Source organism: Equus quagga, chromosome 3 (genome assembly GCF_021613505.1).
Source record: "Equus quagga isolate Etosha38 chromosome 3, UCLA_HA_Equagga_1.0, whole genome shotgun sequence".
NCBI classification, from domain to species: domain Eukaryota; kingdom Metazoa; phylum Chordata; class Mammalia; order Perissodactyla; family Equidae; genus Equus; species Equus quagga.
Window position 1 is genome coordinate 92,560,317 of NC_060269.1, and position 21,968 is coordinate 92,582,284.

The window sequence follows — 21,968 nt, forward strand, 5'->3', positions numbered from 1 at the left end:
CCTCTCTTCTGCTCTTTCTTCTCTTCAGGGACTCAATGAAAATAGATGGTACCTACTCAAGTGTAGCTCTTAGCTACACAAAATATTGAGAAACACTTTACAAATAATTGCTTTGAAGAAAATAGTCATTTATTGTCAAAGCATCCAACATACTGGGATAATCTATAAAGTTTAATAAATCTTTCCAGGGATAAAAGAAACACATAACTATTCAGACTCCATTTCACTGGCACAAAATTACACTTTGTATTAAAAGGAAATACATATTTACATACTGATGACATTCTTCATTGAAGTCCATAATCATTTCATGATACATGCACTTTCCCCTGGAAACTTAAATTGAATGGTGACCCCCTTTTTATTAGTTTTGTTTATTTTTGTAAGAACACAAACCGTCATCGAGAAATGCAGAAAGCATCTCAGGCTCCTCCTTTATATCTAAAATAAATTTTGCCCTTACATATAATTATTACATCTAAACCGTAAGTGCTTAATAATTTAAGTAGAAACGTATGACAAATGCATCAATATGTTGCAATATATGACATTTTTAAAAATGTACCTTTGTTTTTGGGAAAGTGAAAATGCGTGCATTCAAAAGAAAACCCCTCAAACAACCCACTCAATCGAAAATCCACCATCCTGTCTCGTGTGTGCGGGCGTGTGTATGTGTGTGTGTGTGTAGGTCTCCGGTAAACATTTGAATGAGGAGGCTGGGGGGGAAGCACGTGTGCGAGTGTGTCTGTCTGTCTCTGGGGTGCAAAGTTTCAGTAACAAGGAGGTGGTGGATGTCCTCGCATGTTTATTCCTGCAGGTGGCTTGACTGTGCGTGCGCGCGCGTGGAAAGCTGGGGTCCTTTCCGTGTCAGTTATGCGAGGTCATGTGCCTGGAGAGGTGGTGGCGTTCCCTGAAGGACTCGTTGCAAATGGGGCACTTGAGTTTTTCCTCCCGCCGCCGCTTCACCAAGGGCTCCATGGCGTACTCCTTTTTGTGGTGCGACCTCATGTGGTACACCAGGTCGGAGGTCATGCGGAAGGAGGCATTGCACTTGGCGCACCAGTTCTGCGCGGGCAGACACAGCGAGGTGAAGGAGGGCGGCAGCAGCGTGAGCGCCGAGGGCAGCTGCAGCTGCAGGGGCCCGGCTGCCGCCGCCGCCGCCGCCGCCGCCGCCGCGGAGCTCTTGGGCCAGAAGGCGGTGGCGTAGAGGAAGGGGCTCTGCTTGGGAAGGCCGCCGCCGCCGCCGCCGCTCGGCAGGGCCCCGCAGCCTCCGTTCAGATCCGCGGCGCCCTGGAGCTTCACGGCCAGAGGGTCGCCGGCGGCGGGGTAAAGTCTGGTGGGGCCCACGCCGTCGCCGGGGTGGCACGGCTCGAGCGCGCTCAGCTTCTGGCCCAGCACGAGCGGGGACAGCTGCGCGAAGGAGCGCGCCGGCTGCGAGAAGGCGCTCTTGCGCTCGTCCGCCGCCGCGCCCTGGCCGCCGCCCGCCCCGCCCGTGGCCCCCGCGCCCCCGCCGGCCCCCGCGCCGCCGCCGCCCCCGCCGCCCAGCTGCGGCACCGAGGTGAAGGCGCTGCTCCGCGCCGGGCTGCCGCTCTCCAGCCGGCCGGGCAGCGGGCCCCCAGGCCGCGGGGCCAGCAGCTTCTCGGCGCCTGCCGGCGACGCGGCCACTGGCGTGGAGGAGCCGCCGCCGCCGCCCGCGTCCTGGTCCTCGGTGGCCGCGCCCCCGCCGTCGGCGGCGGCCTCCTCCTGCAGCCCGGCCGCTCGGGCCGCCTTCTTGACCTCCACGAAGGCGCTGCGCTTGGCCTCGCCGGTCTCGGGGCTGGGCGGCGCGAAGAGGCGGCCGTTCTCTTCCAGGCCGAAGTAGCTGCCCGAGGCGCGGTACTGCTGCGGGGTGCACACCAGGTCCTCCTTGGAGGCGGGCAGGGGCCGCTCCGCGAAGCGGCCCCGGCTGCCCAGCAGCCCCGCGCCGCCGCCGCCGCCCTCCGCCGCCTCGTCCGGGAACTTCCTCTTCCCTTTGCCGCCGCCGCAGGCGTTGCCGTCGGGACTCAGCTCCGCCTCCTGGTGGCCGCCGCCGCCCGGGCCGCCGCCGAGGCTCCGCACCGGGGAGCAGCTGCTGCCTCCCCCGGAGTTCTCCAGCTCCCGGGCCAGGTTGTGAAAGTTCGTGGATGGCTTCGCGCTGTTGCCGCCGCCAGCCGCAGGCGGGGTACTGCCCTCAGGAGAGGGGGCCGGGTAGTGGTGGATGGGGCCGGCTTTGCAGAACTTGGGGCCCGGACCCAAGGGTGCCTCCTGTTGCTGCTGCTGCTGGTCCTTGCCACCGCCGCCGCCCCCGTGATCCTTGGTACCCACGCCGCCGCCTTGCTCGTCTTGGGGGCTCATATCTGCGCTGTGAAGTCTCTTGGGGCAGCGGAAGCGCAGATGCGCCACATAGGGGAACTCAAACTGGAAACGTTGGCTGCATTCCAGGCATGTGTAAGGGGACGACCCTGCTTAGTGAGCAAACATCACACACACAAGCACACACACACACGCGTGCCCGCACCCACACACACGCATACCACATGATTACTCAGCATCGTTTTCAGGCCAGTTTGCCATCACCCCCTTCACAAATCCAAATCCACCTTCATCTCTCAGGGCCTGAGTGCCTGAGAAAAGAATATTCTGTTCGACCTGATCTAACTTTCCCTCCTGATTTGGAGGGAGTGCAGTAATTAAGCCAAGTGTCCCCGATTTATCCTCATCTATCTGTCCCAGCTTCGTTCCGGGCTACATCTCAGAAGCTTGCTGTGAGACGCCCAGAGGGAGGACAGGCGCGCCGATGCGCCAGGGCGAGCCCCCGCCGCTCCCTGCGTCGCTCCCCCTCTACCTAAGGGCCCACACGCAGGTCGCGAGCCAACCTACCATTCATTTTGCTGTGGGATCTAGAGGGGCAGAGCAAGAGTAACTCAGTCAGTTCTTTCCCGTACCAAACTAGTAACTCCTCGTCTTTGGCAATCCTGCGGAGAGAGCGGTAAAACAGCTGTCCATTTTTTATATAGGCTTCAAGGTTCTGCTCTTCCTTATCTCTGGCTGATTGGACCAGACGCAGCCACATGAGACCTTCTGAGGAACCATTTGCCGCTGAGGTGTCTACCTACAGTTTAGGAAAAAGAAAGAATACAAGGAAGGGGGTGGGGGAGGGAGACTCTGGTGAGAGAATGAAGCCAGAGGAACCAGGGCCATTTCCTCCGCGTTATTCTTTTCCAAAAAATTATCTGAGATCAAGCTTCCAAAACTTCCCCCAAGCTGGCACACATCCTCATGTTTGTAAGCAGCAGGCAAGATAACCATTCTTTGAAAAGCTGCATCAATCCTATAGATTATTTAACATATGGTCTTTTACATATGTTGGTTGAACATTAAATGAGGAAATTTCTGCTTACAATTCAAATTAGTGTTAACCTCTGGAGAATCTACTTCTAAATTATCCCACATTACAGAAGTGTGGGAATTTTGTTTGTTTTGGAAATAAAAAGCAAGCTTAGATCTTAGAAATTCTTCTGTGGCATTCACTCATCTTCTTAATTTTGGCTTAAACAATTAATAGTTTTTCTCTGTAAAGAAAGAATATGAAGGGAGAAGACATCTTCAAACTCTAAGGTGGATTTAATGATGTTTTATTGTCAAATGATTAACATTTTTATTTAAGTACAAACTCTGGGCACTAGCTAGGTCTACCAGGAGTAAAATTTAGGGGAACAGGAGGCCTCCTAGGTTGGAAGGCAAATGCATCCAATACTTATAATAAAAGTACTTACAGAAAGTACTGAGGATGCAAATAGCCTCAACCCTAGTAAAACCTCCCAAAGACTTAAGAAAGTGGTGTTCATCACCAGGAAAGCCCAGAACTGAGGCACTGATTTAGACATAGCTGGCATTCCAAATCAAATTTTGTCATTTGATTCCAGAAAAATCAATTGACAATAATTTGATCTGTATTTTCCTTGTCCAGTTTTTACTGTGCAAAACAAGATGGCTTGTATTATTCCATTTTCTACATTCAGAAGTTGTCTCACCTTGTCATTGGAATGGTCTTAGTCCATTTTCAATAGGACATGACCTTCATACCCTATGCAAAATCGGCCAATACTTACCCGGAAGATATAAGGGACTGTTCTCTTGTCAGTGGACTTGAGGGCTATAAAAGCTATGCTGTCGTACAGGGAAGTATGGCTCAGGACGCAGGGACCGAATATAGCATTCTCAGGGATGTCACAGGTGGTGTACACGCTGGTAAAAATATCTGTCAGACATTGTTGGACAGCCTTAGCATCTCCATCCCAGATGCCTCGCTGGATGCTGGAATCCTCCATCACTGCAGATAGATACACAGGACAACGAAGTGAGTTACATGACTCCTTTTGCCTCTATGAATCCAGGCAGAACATTTAAACTACTGGAGAGATTTTTCTTGAATTTGCCTGATTTTTGCATAGCTCTTATTTCAGAAATAAAACCAGTGACAAATTAAATCTGGCATATTTTCAAGATGTCAACTAAGGAGTACTTTCCTTTCCATAAAAAAAATTGGAATATTTATTTATTATCTGAGTAGGAGCTCAGAGCGGACTGGCTGCTTGGGAGAAAGAAGCATCAGAGTAGGAGAGACAAGATCATTTTTGCATTACCTTGGGGAAGGACGGGGCAGGATTTAGGGGGTGAGGATAGGGGAGAACAATAGGATTTTTTTTTCTTACTAGCCTATAGACTTTTCTGACTGAAAGAAACTCTAACCCTAGGGAGAAAGCTCCTCTTCTCTCGTCTTCTGTGTTGAACTGGGTGCCCGGGAGCTGATTTTTTTTTCTTCCAAAGAGGGGAGCAGCATTAGCGAGCAGGCGGAGACAGCCGAGCATGGCGAATGGATTTCCAGTGGAGTGTCAGGGCTACTGATTCCGTGTCAGCTAACCTTTCTCTGCAGCCTACAAGAGGGGACGTATGTCTGCTCATTACCATAATCCAACACTGTCCCTCCGAGGCTTTAATTAAAAGCAGCAAGCAGAGGTAATTATTTCTTTCTCGACATGCTTATTTATGGATGAGGGTGAATCCCAGTTACCTTGTTATACAAGGGGGTGGACTGAGATGCATGTGCCTCATGAAGTGAGCAGGTACAGGGCAGGCCTGAAGTGTCGCCTGTGTGGAATACCGCGTGTGTAATGACTGGTGAATTCTCGCTCCCCTAGGTATGACCCTGTCTGGGCAAAAGCGGGCAGCCCCACTTGAGTCGACCTCCGTGGGCTCTCCAGATGTTTAATCCTCAGCAATTTAGAAAGTAATGCCCGATGGAGGGCTCTCTATTAAGCTGTCATAAAGAGACATCTTCCTTCCTTGGCCACTGGACATCCCCTCCCAAGACTTATCATTTTTAAAAAACAAAGCACGTATGTAAATTTTAAACTGGCTTTGAGCTAAGTGCCTTGTTTACTCTTTCTGACTGATTAAAAGATTCCCCCCAATTGACTTTTGCCCAAAAATGTCCCAATAGGCAGTAATTTACGTATGTTTTGTAAAATTTAAGTAGCAGGGAAGAGTAGACCTAATTATTTTCTTGAGAAGCTGTTCATTATGGAATAATATTAGTGATGTCCATTTTTATCTTAATGTCTATTAACCAATTAATCTTGCAAATGTGATTACAAGGTGGTGCGCTTTTTTTTCTTTCCAGCTAATAGAGCATGAAACTTTGATCAGCTTCTTTTCCCATTCACTCTGCTACATCCCCTAAATGTCAAGAATTCGGCTGTATCTGCCAGAGAGAAATAAGAGAAAATATCCGTAAGGTAGAAACTTACTTTATTATGCTGCAGCACCTATCCCTGGACATTTCTGCTCCACACAAGGTAGTCTTTCCGATCTCCAATTGCAAATTTAAATACATTAAAAAAAAACCCTTCAGAACCTCTCGTCTTCTTTTCAACGGAATCCTATTCTCTCCTTTTCAATTTCCTCAATTCAGCGTTTTATACCCCAATTTCTCCGTTCCTTTTAAAAGTCTCTTTCACACAAGCGCTTCATTGTGCCGGGAGGTCGCCCCGTCACTTCGGGCAACAGCAGGGATGCAATCATTAAAATGCAGTTCTACCTAACAATACGGTGAAAAGATCCTCGCTACGCCGCGCTAATAGGGGTCCGCGTCGCCGCAGCGGCCGCCACGAGCCTGCAGCCGGTCGGTCACAATAACCGCTGGGCGAGAACCTGGACTCTTCCGCCCGAGCGCGGTCGCCTTTGCCACCCGACCTTTCCTAGCTCTGATCCTCCTCTAGGCCCGGGATTCTCATCCGCCGGGGCATCCTCGCCGGAGCCGGCGGGCTCCTGGAAAGCCCATGCCGCCGCCCGCCGCTCGCCCTCCCCTCTAGGCAGGCATTGTCTGGCGGCCGCGCGCTCCCCAGTCGCTTGCTGCTCCGAGAAAGTGCTCCCCATCCGCTCCTCCCTTTGTATAATCTTATTGGCAGTAGAGATCCCCTCAACAATTATTTTCCCCCCTTCTAGATAATGAGGAGACGAAGGACAAAATTTTCCACTCTCCCCACAAAACCTGCCTTCCTCCCGTCACCCTCTCACACCAATGCAAACAGACTTACCAGGAATAAGATCAGGATCGAATTGCCCAAATAAGGCCACCTGAAATCAGGAGATGCAATCGAGTGCTTCTTTTGCCTATTGTATCACTGTATTTCCATGTCAAGAGGTGTTGGTGTTGCTGTCTTGTAGGCTCTGCCTAAGAGAGGAGAGAGAGATGGAGAGATGGGGAGAGAGAGATAAGCAGAGAGTAAGAGGAGAGAGAGGGAGAGAGAGAGAAAGCGGAGAGAGTTGTACAGATGGACCCGATGCAGTGACTGACTGGCACGCAGACACACACTTTTTGTTTGCTGCACATAATCTGCCCAATGACGCGTGACAGCCCACGTCCCCTCCCTTTAACTCTTTGCTAGGCTGGGCGCTCCCTCCGGCGCCGCCTGCCTGGAAGCGGTCTCTCCGGCCTGGCTGCGCCCGGCAGGTCCTGAGTGCCTTCCCCAACTGGCAACGCCTCTCTGAGCGCGGCCCCGCCCGCTTTTTCCTAAAGCTTCGACCCTCTGGGACTGTAAGGAGGAGAAAATCAGTTTTGGGGTCGGAAAGGGAAGAACCAAAAGAACTGGAGATGGCCTTTTTCCGTTTTCTCTTGGCACTTGGAGAACCTCCGGCAGAGAGCTGGCCACCCAGCGCGCGCACGGACCCCGAGCGCATTTCCGAGTCTCAGTTCTGTGAAGGGGAGGGGGGGTGGTGGGGTGCGGATTAGCCCCGAGGGATTCTCTGGCCATTGAGCTGCCGCTGATTTGCGCAGCTAGTTGCCTGGGGGTGATAAACCGGCTCCAGCTCGCTCCTGGAGCCCTTACACTACCAAGCCCTTCCGAGCAAGATTGAGAAAGGATGCGCTTTCGTGAGAACTTGGCTCAGCCTTTCCGTGGACCCAAAAAAGGGGTAAGGGAGGATGGAGTGGGGACGCCGCCAGACCTCGGGAGGGGATTTACAGGGGTTTTCTGGTCCCAGGACACAAGTACCTGAACAGGGGCCGGGATGAAGGGGAGATGAGTGGGGAAAACCCGGGTTGCTGGACTCAAGCTGTTCCTGCTCCTCCGCCCTCTGCCTGGCGCGTTCTGTGTAGTCCCGGAGGGGTCCCAGGGTACGGGGCGGCCCGTATTCTCAGACCTCCGGGAGTAGGGAAGAAGGGTGAGTCAAAGTAAAAATTATTACCGTGATGGGCTCCGGAGAGCCTTTCCCGTCGGCCGGTGGTGGGAGAGTGGATGGAGTTGCCGCGGCGGTCTCGGGAGCCTCGTTTGTGCGCTAAGCCACTCAGAGGCGCTGGCCTGCCCCTTTAGTGCAGCAGCTGATACTAATGACTTGAGGTCTTTAACAGCCTGAAAGTTGACTCCTTCCGTAAGGGCCGCAACGTATTTTCTTCAGGAGATCTCGGGATTCTTTTTCGCTGTTCAGTTCTCTACTCCTAAGAGAAGAAAGATCTTTGAATGGTATAGACGCCCCCACTCCCTCAGCCCCACCCACACCACCATTACACTGAAGAGGGCAATCTGTTAGCTTTAGGATAAATCGGATTGTGTAGCCGGCTAAAGGGGACAAAGCAGAACCATGACTTAAGGAGGAGACAGCCTCGTTTTTATCCAGTGTTGAAATAAGGTAAGTGGATTGGGGGTTGGCAAAGAGCAGCTTAAAAGGAAAAGGTGTGCACCGTGTTAGTTTGATCCTCTCGCAGCTCAGCTCGGAGACCTCCCTCGGGAACCCAGTGGGGCGGCGAGCGAGGCACTGAGCACCTTCCCTCGCCGGCGCCTGTAGTCCTAGGAGGCCGGGGAAGGATTTTGCTGAGGAGAAATAAAAAAATGTGCCAGGAATTTCCCACTAAGCGAATTCTCTTCTCCTTGGTCTCTCTCTCTCTCTCTGTTCCCTTCTTTTCATCTGGCTCTGGTCCCCTCCTTTCCCCCCCCCCCCCCCCCCCCCACCCGCCGTAAGTTCCAGCTCCTTCTGATCAGACAGAGCCCGCTGCCTAGGATTAAGCTGGGACTGGGGGAAAGAAGGGTTGTAAAATCTCCATATATTAGGGAGGAAGGGGGGCATTCTCCCTTAATTTCCAGGTTAGCTGCTGACTTTTCAAAGAAGGCTTCTTAAACTGCAGTTGTCTTTCAACTTAACATATTTCTTTTATGCACAGGTGCACACTTTTAAATAGTTTGGCTAAGGGCGACTGGGAGTGACCAAGGCTCGATGCTGAGGGCTCTCACATGTCTACATATAAGAATCTGCAACTGTATTTAACCACCAATTGTCTTATGACTAGGTGCTCCATTCATCTCTCTCTCACAAGAAAGCATCCCCTCCCCCAATCACTTGTTTAAAGAGAGGGTAGGGAAATTAGAAATGCCAAAAGAATTGCCTCAAACATCTGAAAAATAACCCACAGGGGTGAAGAATAGTGGCCAGATGCTTAAGTGAATTCAGGGAAGAAGAAAAAGGAAAAAGAAAGGGCAGAAGAGACACAGGTATAAACTACAGCAAATTAAGATAAAGAAGTAGCCATAAGAAAGCTTTAGAACCTTAGAAACTATAGCCTGATACAGCAAAGGCATGTGTGTGGAAGGGCGGTGTCCATAAACCTAATTCCATTAGATTGTTGAACAGAACACTCCTCAGAGCCTTCTTTTGCTATTATTTAGAGAACAGGGAACTTGCCTTTCCCAGGAAAAGTCATTGGTCCATGCAAGCCACTTAAAAAAATCCTCTTACATTATTGTAATACATTATTGTAAACATAAAAGCATCCACTCCAGAATGCAGACATTCAGAAAACCTAACACTCTAAATGGAACACATTTTTCTTTCCCTGGCCTTTCCTCTCTTAAATATAGAGGGCACTTAGACTTTGTCTCCTTTGAGGTGCTGAAACCTAGACTCCAGTTTGTATAAAATAATGTTTCTGGTACTTAAGCTGGGGATAGCAGAGCTTGACCTTCTAATCTCAAGCTAGAAAACAGCTAAGATTCCATACATCAAAGTGGGGAGAAATGTAGTGAGAATCTGGCCATCAGATGATGTTTCCTCTCAGTTTCACTTTTCTAACCCCTTATTAGATTTCCCCTTCTGATTTCAGATAAAAATCCCCATATAAAAGAATGTCTAATATTTTATGAATCCAACAAACTGTTTGTCTTATGTATTAACTGACTGACATAACAAAAAACCAAATATGGATAAGATTAAGCTTGAAATTCCTACTTTGAGGGTTTTCTAGTATTTTAAGTGGTACACATTTTGTTTGGTAATATAAATGGTCTAAATGACAATCTTAATGGGAGGTAAAGAAAATCTGCAAATTACTTTTATTTCTCTAGAAATTTATGAGCTAAAATGGTACATAAACTTACTTTGAAATCACTCTGCATTACTACTTAGTGGATTCACTGATACTAAGTGAAAGGTTGAGGCATTTATTCAGCCTCAAACAGTACTATAAAAATGCATCTCGGTCAATAGTTTTATCTAATTCACATGGAACAATGGGTTTATGCATATATTTGGAGCTTTTTGCCCTGGGATTTTATTTCCTATTAAATGATTAGAGGGATGACAATGAAGAGTGAAGGTATGCTCACCTTGCTCCACTTTAGCAAGCCTTCTTGCAGTTATGGTAAAAATACATGTGTAGGCAACTGCAGTATTGTTTTGGAAGAGAAGGCTAGAGAGAGGTTGATGAATGATTCCCGAGGTGGTACCTTTTATGACCTAAGTGAGAGGGTGGAGAAAGGGTAAGAAAGGAACTCTGATTCTTAGAGAGTGTTAGAATGGAAATGCCATTTCTCCTCCCAGGGTAGAGAGATGCGGCCCACAATATCTCAACTTCTGTGAGAGGAGACAGGTGAAGTGTTTAAGAATTACTCACTTAGAAGGACTATTACCCTATAAGAATGAAAACACATTTTTGTTTCTGTCTCCCTTTCTAGGTCCTGGTTCATCCCCCCTCCAATCCTATTTCCAAAGCACTACACCAGCAAAGGCTTAGTTGTAAAAAAAAAAAAAAAAAAATACATGGCAATTCATGGTGAAAGGAAAAACGCACTGGAAGACAAGAGGATGCCAATGAAGCAGACGGTGGTGGAGACTTTTTCCTAAGCTTATTAATTTCCCACAGGGAGCTCTGTGGAAGGGGCTGTGAGGGTTGGGGGAGGCAGAGAATGGAACTTCATTCTCTGGGGTATTGCACTGCCTAGCCTCACCGTGGAGAATAAGGAACTTTCTAAGGGATAACTTAGAGGCAAGAAGAGGCCGATTTGCTGAGCTGGATGAAGGTTTACAGGAATGGGGGGGAACTTTGCTTCTTATAAATATACACGGCAATTTCCATCTGGGTCTGTTCCTTACCCTAATTATTACAGTTGGTTCATCAGGTGATAAACGAGTGAATGTTTCCCCAGCTGGTCCTGGGAGAGCCAAAGTCTCCAAGGATGGGTAATTTTGTAGCCTGGGAAGAGGAACTCCAGGCTCCCAACTGCGGGGATCATTACTCCTGACTCACGTTTTTCTCTCTTCAGCTTTTCTTTTCTCAGTAAATGGTAGCTGTTTTTAATGCTGCTGCTGCTACTACTACTACTACTACTACTACTGTCATTATGATTATAACCTACCTTTCTCAAGTTTAAAACTTTCTCTCTGAGGGGTCTCAGGTTTCTTTTACCCTCGTGTGGGAGTTCAGCTGTGAGCTGGACAGTCTTTGAGAGCTTTGTGTAATTCATTTCCTCTCCTGGATCTGAGCTGTAATCAATTGGCTTAATGGCTTCTGGGTATGACTTCTAGCAGGGCTAGCAAACTGGGGTGATATTGGAGGCAAGTACCACAGATGTGAAATGAATGCCTCATGCTCACCTGTGTGAGTGTGACTTGTGGACAAGATCCAATATCCAGTATCCTAACCCCCTAGATTCTTCCAGCTCTTATACCCCTCCTCAGATGAATATCTAGAGAGCTGGCAAGGAATATCCTGGTTTTCTGTCAAGTCTGCAGGGTACAAAGTCCTTCCCAGACTCAGACATCACAGCCCTTGCATAGATCTCTGTAGAAAGAGTAGAGTGGGAGGAAGGAAAAGTAGGCAGGGCCATAGTCAGCTACTCTGAGCCCGCTCACCCTCTGGGCCAGGCTTTCCAGGCAGACTGGGGACCAAGGCATGTCCAGCAGTCTCACATTGGAGGGAACATCATATTTTGAGAAAACTGACTCTAGGCCTTAGGAATGTTACCAAGTTGAGAGGGTCTACATCAAATTTCTTTACCAGGAGAGGGGACATCATCCCACACTTAGTACCGGAGGCCCACCTTTTCCCTCTTATTTTAGCCTGTATGTAGTTCTTGAGTTAAAATGAGAGGTACTGATGGACACACAGTGGGAACATACTGGGCAGATTCCATTCCCTGATCCCAGCTAGTCCTCCAAGGTGTGGACTTATATTGTAGACTGTGCTGCTGGGCAATGAGCAGCATGAAGCATTCCTCTCCTGGGCAGAAGGGACACAGGCTCAGGACTATCTAGCTTGGAATCTGCCCATGGCATACTTTCCTGAAGTCTGAGGAGAGAGACAGAGACCTGATCTTCTCAAAGAAAAGGGGAGGCAAAACTGAAAAGAAATGAAAAGGATTTGGGGAGTAGACATCAATTAGCAACCACAACAGTGATGATTCACATAGCTTTGTTAGAGCCTTGGGAATATAGTTTAATTTCTTCACAAACTATGCTTTCATACCCAAACTGCTCCCCTGGTCAAATTGCAAACTGGACTCTTTGAGTGAAAACCATCTTTCATGATTTCAGTTTGATGAACTGCAGGTGTTTCATGATTTAATAGAGGGGTGTTAATCTAGCATCAACGGGAAATATCTCCCAAAACATTATATGGAAAGCCTGTAGGTTTTAGCAGATCTTCATAAACACTTTAAAACCACCAATGTAAGTCTTTCTTCAATTCTAACACTTGGAGAAGTGTTCTGCTAAAGAATTCAAAAATCAACTTGTCACAAACAATAGTTAACAGCATGACTACTATAAACAATACTGAATATACATTACGAAGTGGCAGAAATAATAGGCAGGGGGATTGAAACGTATTTGTTCTCTTGAACTTGCTGATTGAAAAGCCAATTCCCAGATAGATTTGATAGTCTTCTGGTAATGTAACATAAAGCTAACCAACATATAATTCAAAATCTCCTCTAGGGTTTTAAGGAAAACCCATATTTAAAAAATAAATAATATCCAAAATTGTCAAATAAATCATTCACAAATTCCTAACAGGAATAAACATACTGAATATGAAGACCTGGATATTGAAATTTCCTGAAGGCCTAGAATTCAGTTTAGGTCTGAACAGTATTATATCTGATCAGACATGGTCTCTTTTGTGTGTGTGTGTGTGTGTATGTGTGTTTAAGCAGGTTGGGAGTGAATGTTCTTGAGGGCAACAATTAAAAAACTTTCAGGACTGTCATTTTTCTTCGCTGTATGTCCATAGTTGGTGCTCCTTGTTGCATGTTTTCACATAAGATGGTTTTGAGGAAATAGTTTGCGTGAAGTCCTATAGGAGGGCAATTGGTCCTGGAGAAGCAAAATTGAATAGGGTCCTAAAGAACATATTTTCTACCCATGATTTTAGTATCTAGTACTTTGTGTATGCGATCAGATGCCTTATAGCATTATCTACATTCTAGAGTCAGTTTGCCTGAGGCCCTAGGAAGTTAATATTTCCAGACAAGTGCAGATCCTCTGAACTCGTGAAAATCTCCTGGGGACAGTCAATGCGCTTGAGAGTGCAGCAGGTTCCAGTTCTTTCCTGTGGGACTGAATTAGCTGCTCTATCCGCAAAGCCACTCACAGCTGAGTTTGGGCCCAATGTTTGGGCGATAAGGTAAGGCAAGGCACAGAAGCGCCTGCTAGAAGCAGACACTTCCTGATGTCTGGATTCTCCGGTACCTAGGTCTCAGTAAAGGGCACGGGGACGGAGATAAGAGCGCCGAGAAGACCAACGACAGAGACGGGCTTCAACGGGGGTTAATGAGGTCTCTCTGGGAGAGACCCTGGGGAGGGAATACCCCGGCAGAATCACGAAGGGCAAACGCCGCTCCCACTTGTCTGGGATGATTCACCAGGGTGCAGAACCCTGACGCGGGATGAGACCTGGGCAGAACAAGACAAGCCGCCTTCGGCAGAGGCAGAGGGTCGTTGCTTTAGAAGCAGCGCTAGCAAACCGTGAACTTGGGGGCAGGAAGAGGCCACGTGGCACGCTCAGTGCGCTCCAGACACGCCCCGTAGGCAGCGCAAGTTAAGGGCCCGCCACGTTTTCTACCTTCTCCAGCCTCCTGCCGCCTCCCTGGCATTAGTGCCTACACTTACCCCCTGCTAGGCGACCAATTTCCGCGCGTAAAAGCGTCCTAAGGACTGGGCTGAGGGACCAGCAATCTCCTTTCACCCCCACCACCATCCCCGCCCCCTGCGCGCGGCGCGTCCTCGCCCCGCGAGTCCCTCCCCCGCGACCGCCTTTCCCAGGGCAGAAGTCCGTGCTCGACCTCTTACTAGCTGGGCTGCCAGTGACCTCTTCCAGTCTTGGTTTGCCTCCTTGGGCAAACTAAGGCTGGCAAGAGCTGCCTCCGGGTCGCAGTGAGGACTCAGCGAGGGAACGAGGGCGAGCAAGCTTTGGAAAGCCAGTTGCTGAGCAGATGGTAAGGGATTACTTCCAAGAGCCAGGGTCAGTGTTATTTCAGCCTTGGACATCCCAGAGAGGTCTCAATGCCTTCATTAAGGAACATTCTCCTTAGTTAGAAGTCTGGAGAACTGACCCAAGAAGGACCAAGTCAGGTTCAGGCCACAACGCCAACGGGGGAACTAGACTGCCTGGGTTCGAATCCCAGCTCCTGACGCTGGGCAGGTAATTTAACCGGTCTCTGCTTCAGGCCTTCATCTGTGAAGCGAGGGTAATAAAGGAAACTCTCTTCATACAGTTATTGTGAGGGCTGAGTTGATATTTAGCAACCGCAGGGAACAACGCTTGGCACCTAGTAAATACCCATTTCACTGCTGGCTGTTGTTAGCGTTACAGCACTGCCTTGGCTTCCTCATTAGGAAATTTGGGAATTGTATTGTGCACCGGCTTTCAAAGCCACTCAGTGAAGGCTGAGGATTTCTCGATGTTTCTAGGGAGATTGGGAGGACGCATTGGAGGATCAAGTAGGCAGGAGGAATCAGGGATCCTCTCTACTGCCGAGGGAAGGGCCCGAACGTCCCAGTCACAGGCCGTGATCCCTACTAACTCCTCCCCTCTTTAAGGAAGAGGAGCGGGGCTCTGCCTGGAGGCCGGGCAACGGACTTCCAGCCCCGTCGCCCACCGGGGAGTGCCTTCTTTAGGCCTGGAAGCGGCGCCACGTTAGAAACGCGGGGAAGTCTGGCCGGCTCGGACCGAGGCAGTGCGACCTCGTGAGCGAGAAGCACGTGAACGCCTCGCTGGCTGGCTCTTGTGCCGCCGCCAGAAAGCCGAGGCCCGGGAGGGCAGAGACACCTGGGGCCCGGCCGCCCGCCAGATCTGGGCTCCGGGCCCCCGGGCAGCGCGGCTCCTCCTCTACTTCGAAGAGCCGCGGCCCAGCAGAAGCGCTCAGAGACTGGCGGGCCCTCTCCCCGCACTCAGGTCTGGACAGGTGGCCAGACGAAGCCACGTTGCCCGGGGCCGCAGCCTGGCGGCACACACCGACTCCCCAACAGCGCGGGCTCCACCGTGCCCGCCTTCAGGCCCCGCCCCCGGCGCGGGGCATTGTGGGCCGCCGGCCGATGAGCCCCAAGTCGCGCCCAGGGCCTCCTCTCCGGGCTCCGCGCCGCTGTCGCGCAGCCGCAGCGCTGAGCAGGTGAGTTGCGTTCGCCCCACGCCTACAGTCTCTCGCTGCGACACCTCCCATCTAGGTAGGGGACCCGCAACAGAGGGCAGCTGTGGGTCCCTCATTGCTCATTCTTCTGAAGGTTCCGAGAGGCAGTGGTGGAGAGCTCGAAATTTAGGATCCTAGACACCTGTGTTTGAACCCCAGATCTGCAGTCTACTAGCTGTGTGTCTTTGAGCAAATCACCTAATCCCTCTGAACTTTAGTTTCCTCATTTGTAAAATAGCAAAAACAACATTATCTCCTAGGGTGGCTATGAGTATTGCAAGGGCAAGCCTGGGTTCAGATCCCAGCTGGACCACTTGCTTGGGTTAGTTGGCCTCTTTGTGCTTCCGTTTCCTGTGAAGGAAGGGGATCTGTGACCGAGGGATAATACTTAAGTCAAAGGGCCATAAGAATTAAATGCGATAAGCCTGGCAGAGCATTCATTCTAGCACGTTGTAAGAGCCCAAACAGTTAACTATTTAAAGCATCTCAGCGCCTGCCACTTTGAAGTACTGGGTTAATTTTTATCCTTAGCTTTCCTGCCCCACTTTTTCTCCTCTTCAGAGAGAAACAAAGTGCAAAGGTGCATGTCGGTGTGAGGAGTGGTAATGCATGCAGAATTGGGAAGAAGTAGCTTGTGGCCAAAAGCTGTTACACTTCTGGAAGCTGAATGCCTTTCCTTCTGGCCGTTCCCGGTCGGTTTCTAGGGACAAGGTAAAAGTCTAGGAAAGGCAGGGAAAAAGGAGCTTAGAACATGGAAGGTGCTCAACAAATGTTTCTTGAGTCACAAGTGGCATTTCGATTATTAAGGAGGCAAGGAGACTGTGGGGAGATGCAGACTTGGGGTTGGCTTCCGTCTGTCTGTGCATGGCTGCTAGTGGGCGTCTTGAGAGAGCATTTCTGTATGACCTTATGTCGTGGCCCCTGAAGGGGAAGATCTCAGAGAGGAGATGGAAGAGAGGGGGCACTGCTCTAGGGGGACAGGTTTGGGGAACAGTAGGAGCAAGGGGGTGCATCTCCCTGCAAACGGAGAAGGTATACAGCAGACACAGAGCATACCTGACTCCAGAGAAGTAAAACTCAGATCAGGGGAAGAAAAGAGAAAAGATATAGGGGTGAATTATTTGGGGGCAAATTAGGCCTCCAGTGTAGGGTTGGAATCTGTATATTCCCCAAAGCTTGAAAATTCAATTTGGAGTCCAAAAGCTTACATTCACAGATACCCCTTAGTCATCCCTACAGCTCAGACCCTTTCAGAGTAGGGGACCATACCTCACCACCCTATGCGTCATCATTGCCTTGCTCCTTCAACACTAGTGTCCTCCTCTGACTTTTTGGATGAGAGCACTTACATCCTTCATGGTTCTCTTTAAATAATAGGATAATGGAGGATGATGCTTTACCTGGCAACTAACAGGACATCTGGGAAAACACGGCCCCAAACAGCATTCCAGACCATACCCTTCTGCTTTTTTCCCCCCGAGGGCAGAGAATGTTGATGCACAACCACCCCCTAAGGTATTTCATAAACTTCTGCTCTTAGTCTGCTCTCCTCTCAGACCCAGACTAAAAAGTGCTGTTAGCAGAAAGAAGAATAAAATAAAGTAAAACCAATTCCTTAGTGTTTTGACCCCCCCTCCCTGAAAGGAGACAACCTGTGAGAAGGAGCTGCAACTTGGACAAGATTTATTTTTCCTGGCCATAAATCTCATCCCCTTGTTCCTCTGCCCAACGAAGCATGATAAAGTTCTTTTCCATAAAGTATTCAGTCTTAGAGCCACAAAGCTCCCCCAATCAGTAGCCATCTGCTTCTACCATAACTGCTGCTCCCGAAGCAGGGAAAGCAGCAGCAGAGAAAGGGCACCACTGTTAGGCTGCTGGACAAATGAGGAGACTGAATGAATAGCTTTGGTTTTCCTTGTGTATCTGTATCTATAGAGACAGGAGAAGAAAGGCCGCATTATATTGATACAACAATTGTAAAACAAAACACGGAAGAGGCATCTAAAGGGCAATATCGCATGCATCAGGGGTCTCCTGATAAAAGGGGGGCTAACAGATTTATAGAAACCTTTAATTGGTTTTCAATTGAAAGCTAAAGAGGCTGGGGCGAAGCTGTGAAGAGTGGCAAAGTGCTCTCCTTCAGCCGTCTGGGAGGCGTGATCGATTTCATGGAGGGAGGAAAGAGAATCCGGAACCGCCCGGCTCCTCTGCGCCGGCAGCGGGCGACTCCGCGATACCAGCTTTCCTCTTTGGCCTGGGAGTTACTGATAGGATCACAACCACAGAATCTCTCGATTCTCTCTCCGCACCACCCTCCTCTTCCTTCTTCCCTTACCCCCATCCTCCTTCAGACTAGTAGACAAGTGGAGAGGGAAGGAAAGGATGCAAAAGTAAATCTAACTTCCCATCCCCAGAAGAAATAGACCCGGGTTAGAAACACCGGGCTTTACACCTTTTCCTCCGCGGGTTGGGAGGCCTCTTTGAAAGAAAGAGGATTGCCTCCCTCACCCCACCCCAGTCCTCTCTTCTCTCCTTTTCTACACTCAAACAGGAAAAGCTAACCATCACAGGAGCCTCTCCACTTCTGTGGTAAGTCTTTGCTGGCGCCCACTGGGTGTATTGCAGAGCGGAGCTCTCCACTCCGCCCGCACCCGCGCCTTTGCTTTAACCCCTTCCTGCGCGGTCCGCAGCGCCCCCAGGAGCCTCGGCTGGCAGTGCCCACCCACACAGCAGCCGCTACGTCCGTCCGTCCGTTCTTAAGGCTAATTTATTGGCCCGGCCCTCCATTACCTTTTTCGATTTCCTAATTAATCAAAGATAAAAGGCAATGGTGCAAATTACGATTATGAGAGAACTGGTAGACGGTTTTGAATAAAATGGGAGAAGGGAAATATGATTAACTGGACGACATGATAGTGAAATCTCAAGTGCGAGGAACAGGCCTCAAGGCGTCAAACCCTGACCCCTTCGTGTTGCAGGTGGACCCCTCCACCTGTCCTAGCGTCGTCCCAAGGGGACAGTCCTCAAATTAGGTCACTTGGGTCTGAAGCCTTCGAGGGAGAGAGAATGGAGTTTCCTCTCGGACTCCCAACCTCACTAGGCGCCTGCCGCCCAGCTTCCTCTCCCCCTCCCCCTGCCGCCTCTCGGGATTTCAGGACCCCTCGCCCGTGAGTCCACTCCATATCGCGAGCGCCTTTGGATCGAAGTGCACTCCATTATTTCGCTACTGTGCCGCAAGTCTCACACAGTTTTCCTTCTGTCTTTCAACCTCCCTCTAGTGAGGCTAACTCCTCGTGAAATTACAGGCAAATTAGTCTAGTAGGTCAGAGATTGCATTTGCTCGTGTAACGGATTAATAGAGCCCCTGTCTGATGCTGCTTTCCAGAATTACGTTCGGGATTAAAAGGCAGACACTGCACGGGCGCACATTTTGCATTCGCTGGTGGTTGTGATTAGTGTTTCCGAGGGGATTTGTGCTGGGAGCTTATGGAACGTGCTTTCGGGGGTCTAATGCCCGACGGCATCAGCGCAGGGGCGAGCAGAGGGGCTGGGGGCGCGCGCCAGGGCGCTGCCGGATTAGAGAAGACGTCAGAGGGGCGCGGGGCGCCCGGGTCTTTTAGCGCTTCCCCACCCCTCATCCCCCGCTTCCGAGGAAAGCAGTGAGGACTGTCCCGGGAGGCGGACTTTAGGTCTTTTAGGCGTATGTGAAAGGGAAAGATGCCCTCGAATGTCCTGACTTCTGGGTGGGAAAAAGGGACTCAGTACCAAGCCACTGAACTTCATACATCTGTCTAGTAAGGGGAATTGCGAGCTCTGTGTTCAGAGGAAGCGCTGCTCCGAAACGCATCACTCACCCCCAAATCAGAGTCGCCGGGCCTGGAGAGAATGACCTCAACCCCCGCGAGCCGCCATTCTCAGAGCTGCTTTTTTGGGCATACAGGGAGGCACCTGGGGAAAGAAGCCAGCGCCTGGGCAGGAAATACATCCCCCTTCCCACCATCCCTAGTGGGCGGACAAACCCTCCCCGAGCGGGTGAAGAGACAAGGGAAGGAGAGGAAAGTTCCAGGATGCAAGGGGGAGGGCGAGGAGAAGGAAGGGAACCTGGCAAGCAAGGAAAAAGAAAAGCAAACAGGAAGAGAGAGAGAAGACGGTAGTGAAAAGAGAGAAGATGGGAAGGGGGGGGGGGGGGGGGGGGGGCAGCTGGTGGGCATTACCGCTTTCCGGCAGAAGGGGGCACCTTTCTGGCCGAGACAGTCTTCCACTGGGCTGGGGAGGATGCCTAGGCAGAGACGCCCTCCGGCCCGGCACCAGGGTGCTGGGCGCCCCCTCCTGGCGGCTGCGCGGCCGCTCTGTGCTGTCCCGCGGGTGTTCCTGACCAGCGACTGCTCTGCCCGCGGCGACGGGGAGGTGGTGGTGGTGCGGGGAGGAAGGGCAGGGGTGGAGTAGGGGTTCGAGGGTGGTGCCGGAACGGCCAAGCTCCCCGCTTCCCACCCTGCTCCCCCGCGGCTTCCTCACCTGGGGCCTGCAGGGCTCCTTCCCTGAGATCACGCCTCCTGCTTGCCCCTGGGCGGCCCAGCTTCCGCCCTAATCCGAGCCTGCGGAGGAGCCCGCTCTCCTCGCAGAGCGGCCGGGTCTCCGCTGCAGCAGCTGGCAGGGAGGGAGCGACCGCCGGCTGCTGCCGGGCGGTGTCTGGGGGCCGCGAGCCGAGCGCGAGGAGCCGCCATCTGGAGCCTCGGCGGCGGGCGGGGGTGCGAGAGCAAGGGAAGGGGCTGGCAGCTCGGCCCGTAGCGGGAGAAGGGCAGGGATCTGCGCGTGGAGCGGCCGAGTGCTGGGTGTGTGTGGTAGGGGAGTGTGCGTGAGGGGGGATGGCCCCTGGGGAGGAGGAACAGCGGCTTGCCCCTCTCAAGTCCCTGAATTCCCGGACAGTCCCACTGGCTGGTCTAGCAAAGGAGCCGGGGACCAGCTGCAGGGGTGGGGTAGAGAACTGGGAGTGGGGAACCAAAACACTCCTACACGCGGACACAGCCGCTGTCCTCCAGAAGTGGTTTTCTCATTTCCCTTTCCTCCCACGTTGTCCATCCCACTCCAGGAAACGTTCCTTTCCAAACGGCATGGAATTTTGGACACTTCCACACTAAGACAACTACTTCAGCCAGAACGTGGGACAGGCGCTCACAGGATGTCACCCTTGAGGATAAATACTCGCTAGTTTCCGGTGAACGGTGGAAAAGGAAGCGGCTGGGGTGAGGGAGGCTCATCCTCGCATATTTAACCTGGGGAAGGAGAGAATAATTGGAAGGTGGGGAGGATAGGAAATGTGGTTGCTCCTCTCCCATCCTTTCATTTCAGATCTTTCCAATGTTTTTATATCTTTCACTTAAAAAAATCATTCCCCTTTCCTGAGTTTGGATGAGGCTGGGGAGCAAACTTCCCAAAAAAGGAAGGTGATGAATATGGGAGAGGGCCAAGGGAGATGTTCAGGGAACTCAAACTCTCCAGCTTCCACCTATTTCTGAGGGAAATGCCATCAGCCATGGGTTTTAGCCCAATGTAAGGGGAGCTGATTGGGTGTATGGGCGGTGGTGGGAGGTCTGAATTAAGGGAAAGAAAGAAAGAAAGGCAGACCCTCTCCCACCCCAAGGCATTAAAAGACACCCCCTCCCCCAGCTGTCTTGTGTCCGGCAGAATGGCATTATGTAAAAAATCTGGCACGTCACCCAGTGGCACATCTGGTAGGTGTAGATGGCATTCATTAGCACAGGGTTTCTACTCTGCTGCATGCCAAAGCCCTGACAGAGATGCCCGCTGCCAATCATTCACTCGCTGCCAATCCCAGAGCGCGGCCTGGCGGGATGGCTCCCTTCCACCCTGGCACTGGGACTGGAGGAAACAATGTGTTGAGATAGGAGGAGACGAAAGCGGAGCTGAAGATGCGAGGCACCCAACAGATGTATCCAGTGAAGAGATAACGGTGCGAAGATTCATTTAGCAAGAAAGCATATGCAGGATCGCAGGAGGGAGGCTTGGGCAGGGGTCTGCCTACCTAGGGCTGAGCTGGGGGAGGGGCAGGGGATCCCCTTCAGAAACCTCAAAGTTGAAGTTGCTTCTCTAAAAACACACAAAGACCATTCTCCCCAACCCTAACTCTAAGACCTCCTCTCTCTCTCCCTGCCCCCAATATGTACCTCTGCTTAACTTACTAGCTCTGAAAAGATGAACTACTCTGCCCTCCTCAAGACTTTCTGATTACCAACATAAAGAGCACCTTCCTGTCTTTAAAGCTGCATCATTCTCTTTGCCTTGTAATTTGAGGAGGGAGGGAGGGAGGGTGTCAGGCTATCTTTACTGCATTTTAAAATGTAAAGTGTGCCGGGACTGAGTTGCATATATTAATAATATGGATAAAAAAAAAGAACCTATAGGTCTATTTCAATTCCTAGCCTTTCAGAGGGGATAAAGACAAACAAAGGGAAGCAAAGGAATTATTAAAATGGC

General features: G+C 50.8%; 1 protein-coding gene and 1 long non-coding RNA gene across 9 annotated transcripts; one reads left to right on the forward strand and one right to left on the reverse strand.

Annotated features, from left to right (window-relative positions):
- Positions 1–116: 116 nt before the first annotated feature.
- PRDM8 (PR/SET domain 8) lies at positions 117–20,494 on the reverse strand. Of its 8 annotated transcripts, XM_046657232.1 has the most exons (10): positions 19,328–19,612; positions 8,261–8,390; positions 7,768–8,017; positions 6,618–6,754; positions 5,829–5,890; positions 5,093–5,169; positions 4,771–4,955; positions 4,131–4,351; positions 2,899–3,130; positions 117–2,483 (listed from the first exon to the last, which is right to left on the reverse strand). In XM_046657232.1, the coding sequence occupies exons 8-10, from the start codon at positions 4,347–4,349 to the stop codon at positions 868–870; spliced, it is 2,067 nt and encodes a 688-aa protein (XP_046513188.1). In that variant the 5' UTR covers positions 4,350–4,351; positions 4,771–4,955; positions 5,093–5,169; positions 5,829–5,890; positions 6,618–6,754; positions 7,768–8,017; positions 8,261–8,390; positions 19,328–19,612; the 3' UTR covers positions 117–867. The 8 variants fall into 8 exon arrangements, with proteins under 8 accessions (XP_046513188.1, XP_046513191.1, XP_046513186.1 ...); XM_046657235.1 differs by lacking the exon at positions 5,093–5,169 and having other exon boundaries at positions 5,674–5,890; XM_046657230.1 differs by lacking the exons at positions 4,771–4,955; positions 5,093–5,169; positions 5,829–5,890 and adding an exon at positions 19,989–20,494 and having other exon boundaries at positions 19,328–19,421.
- On the forward strand, positions 14,159–21,695 carry LOC124237518 (uncharacterized). Its single transcript, XR_006888026.1, has 3 exons — positions 14,159–14,282; positions 15,242–15,455; positions 20,563–21,695. It is a non-coding gene; the product is annotated as an uncharacterized LOC124237518 (long non-coding RNA).
- The last annotated feature ends 273 nt before the right edge of the window (positions 21,696–21,968 follow it).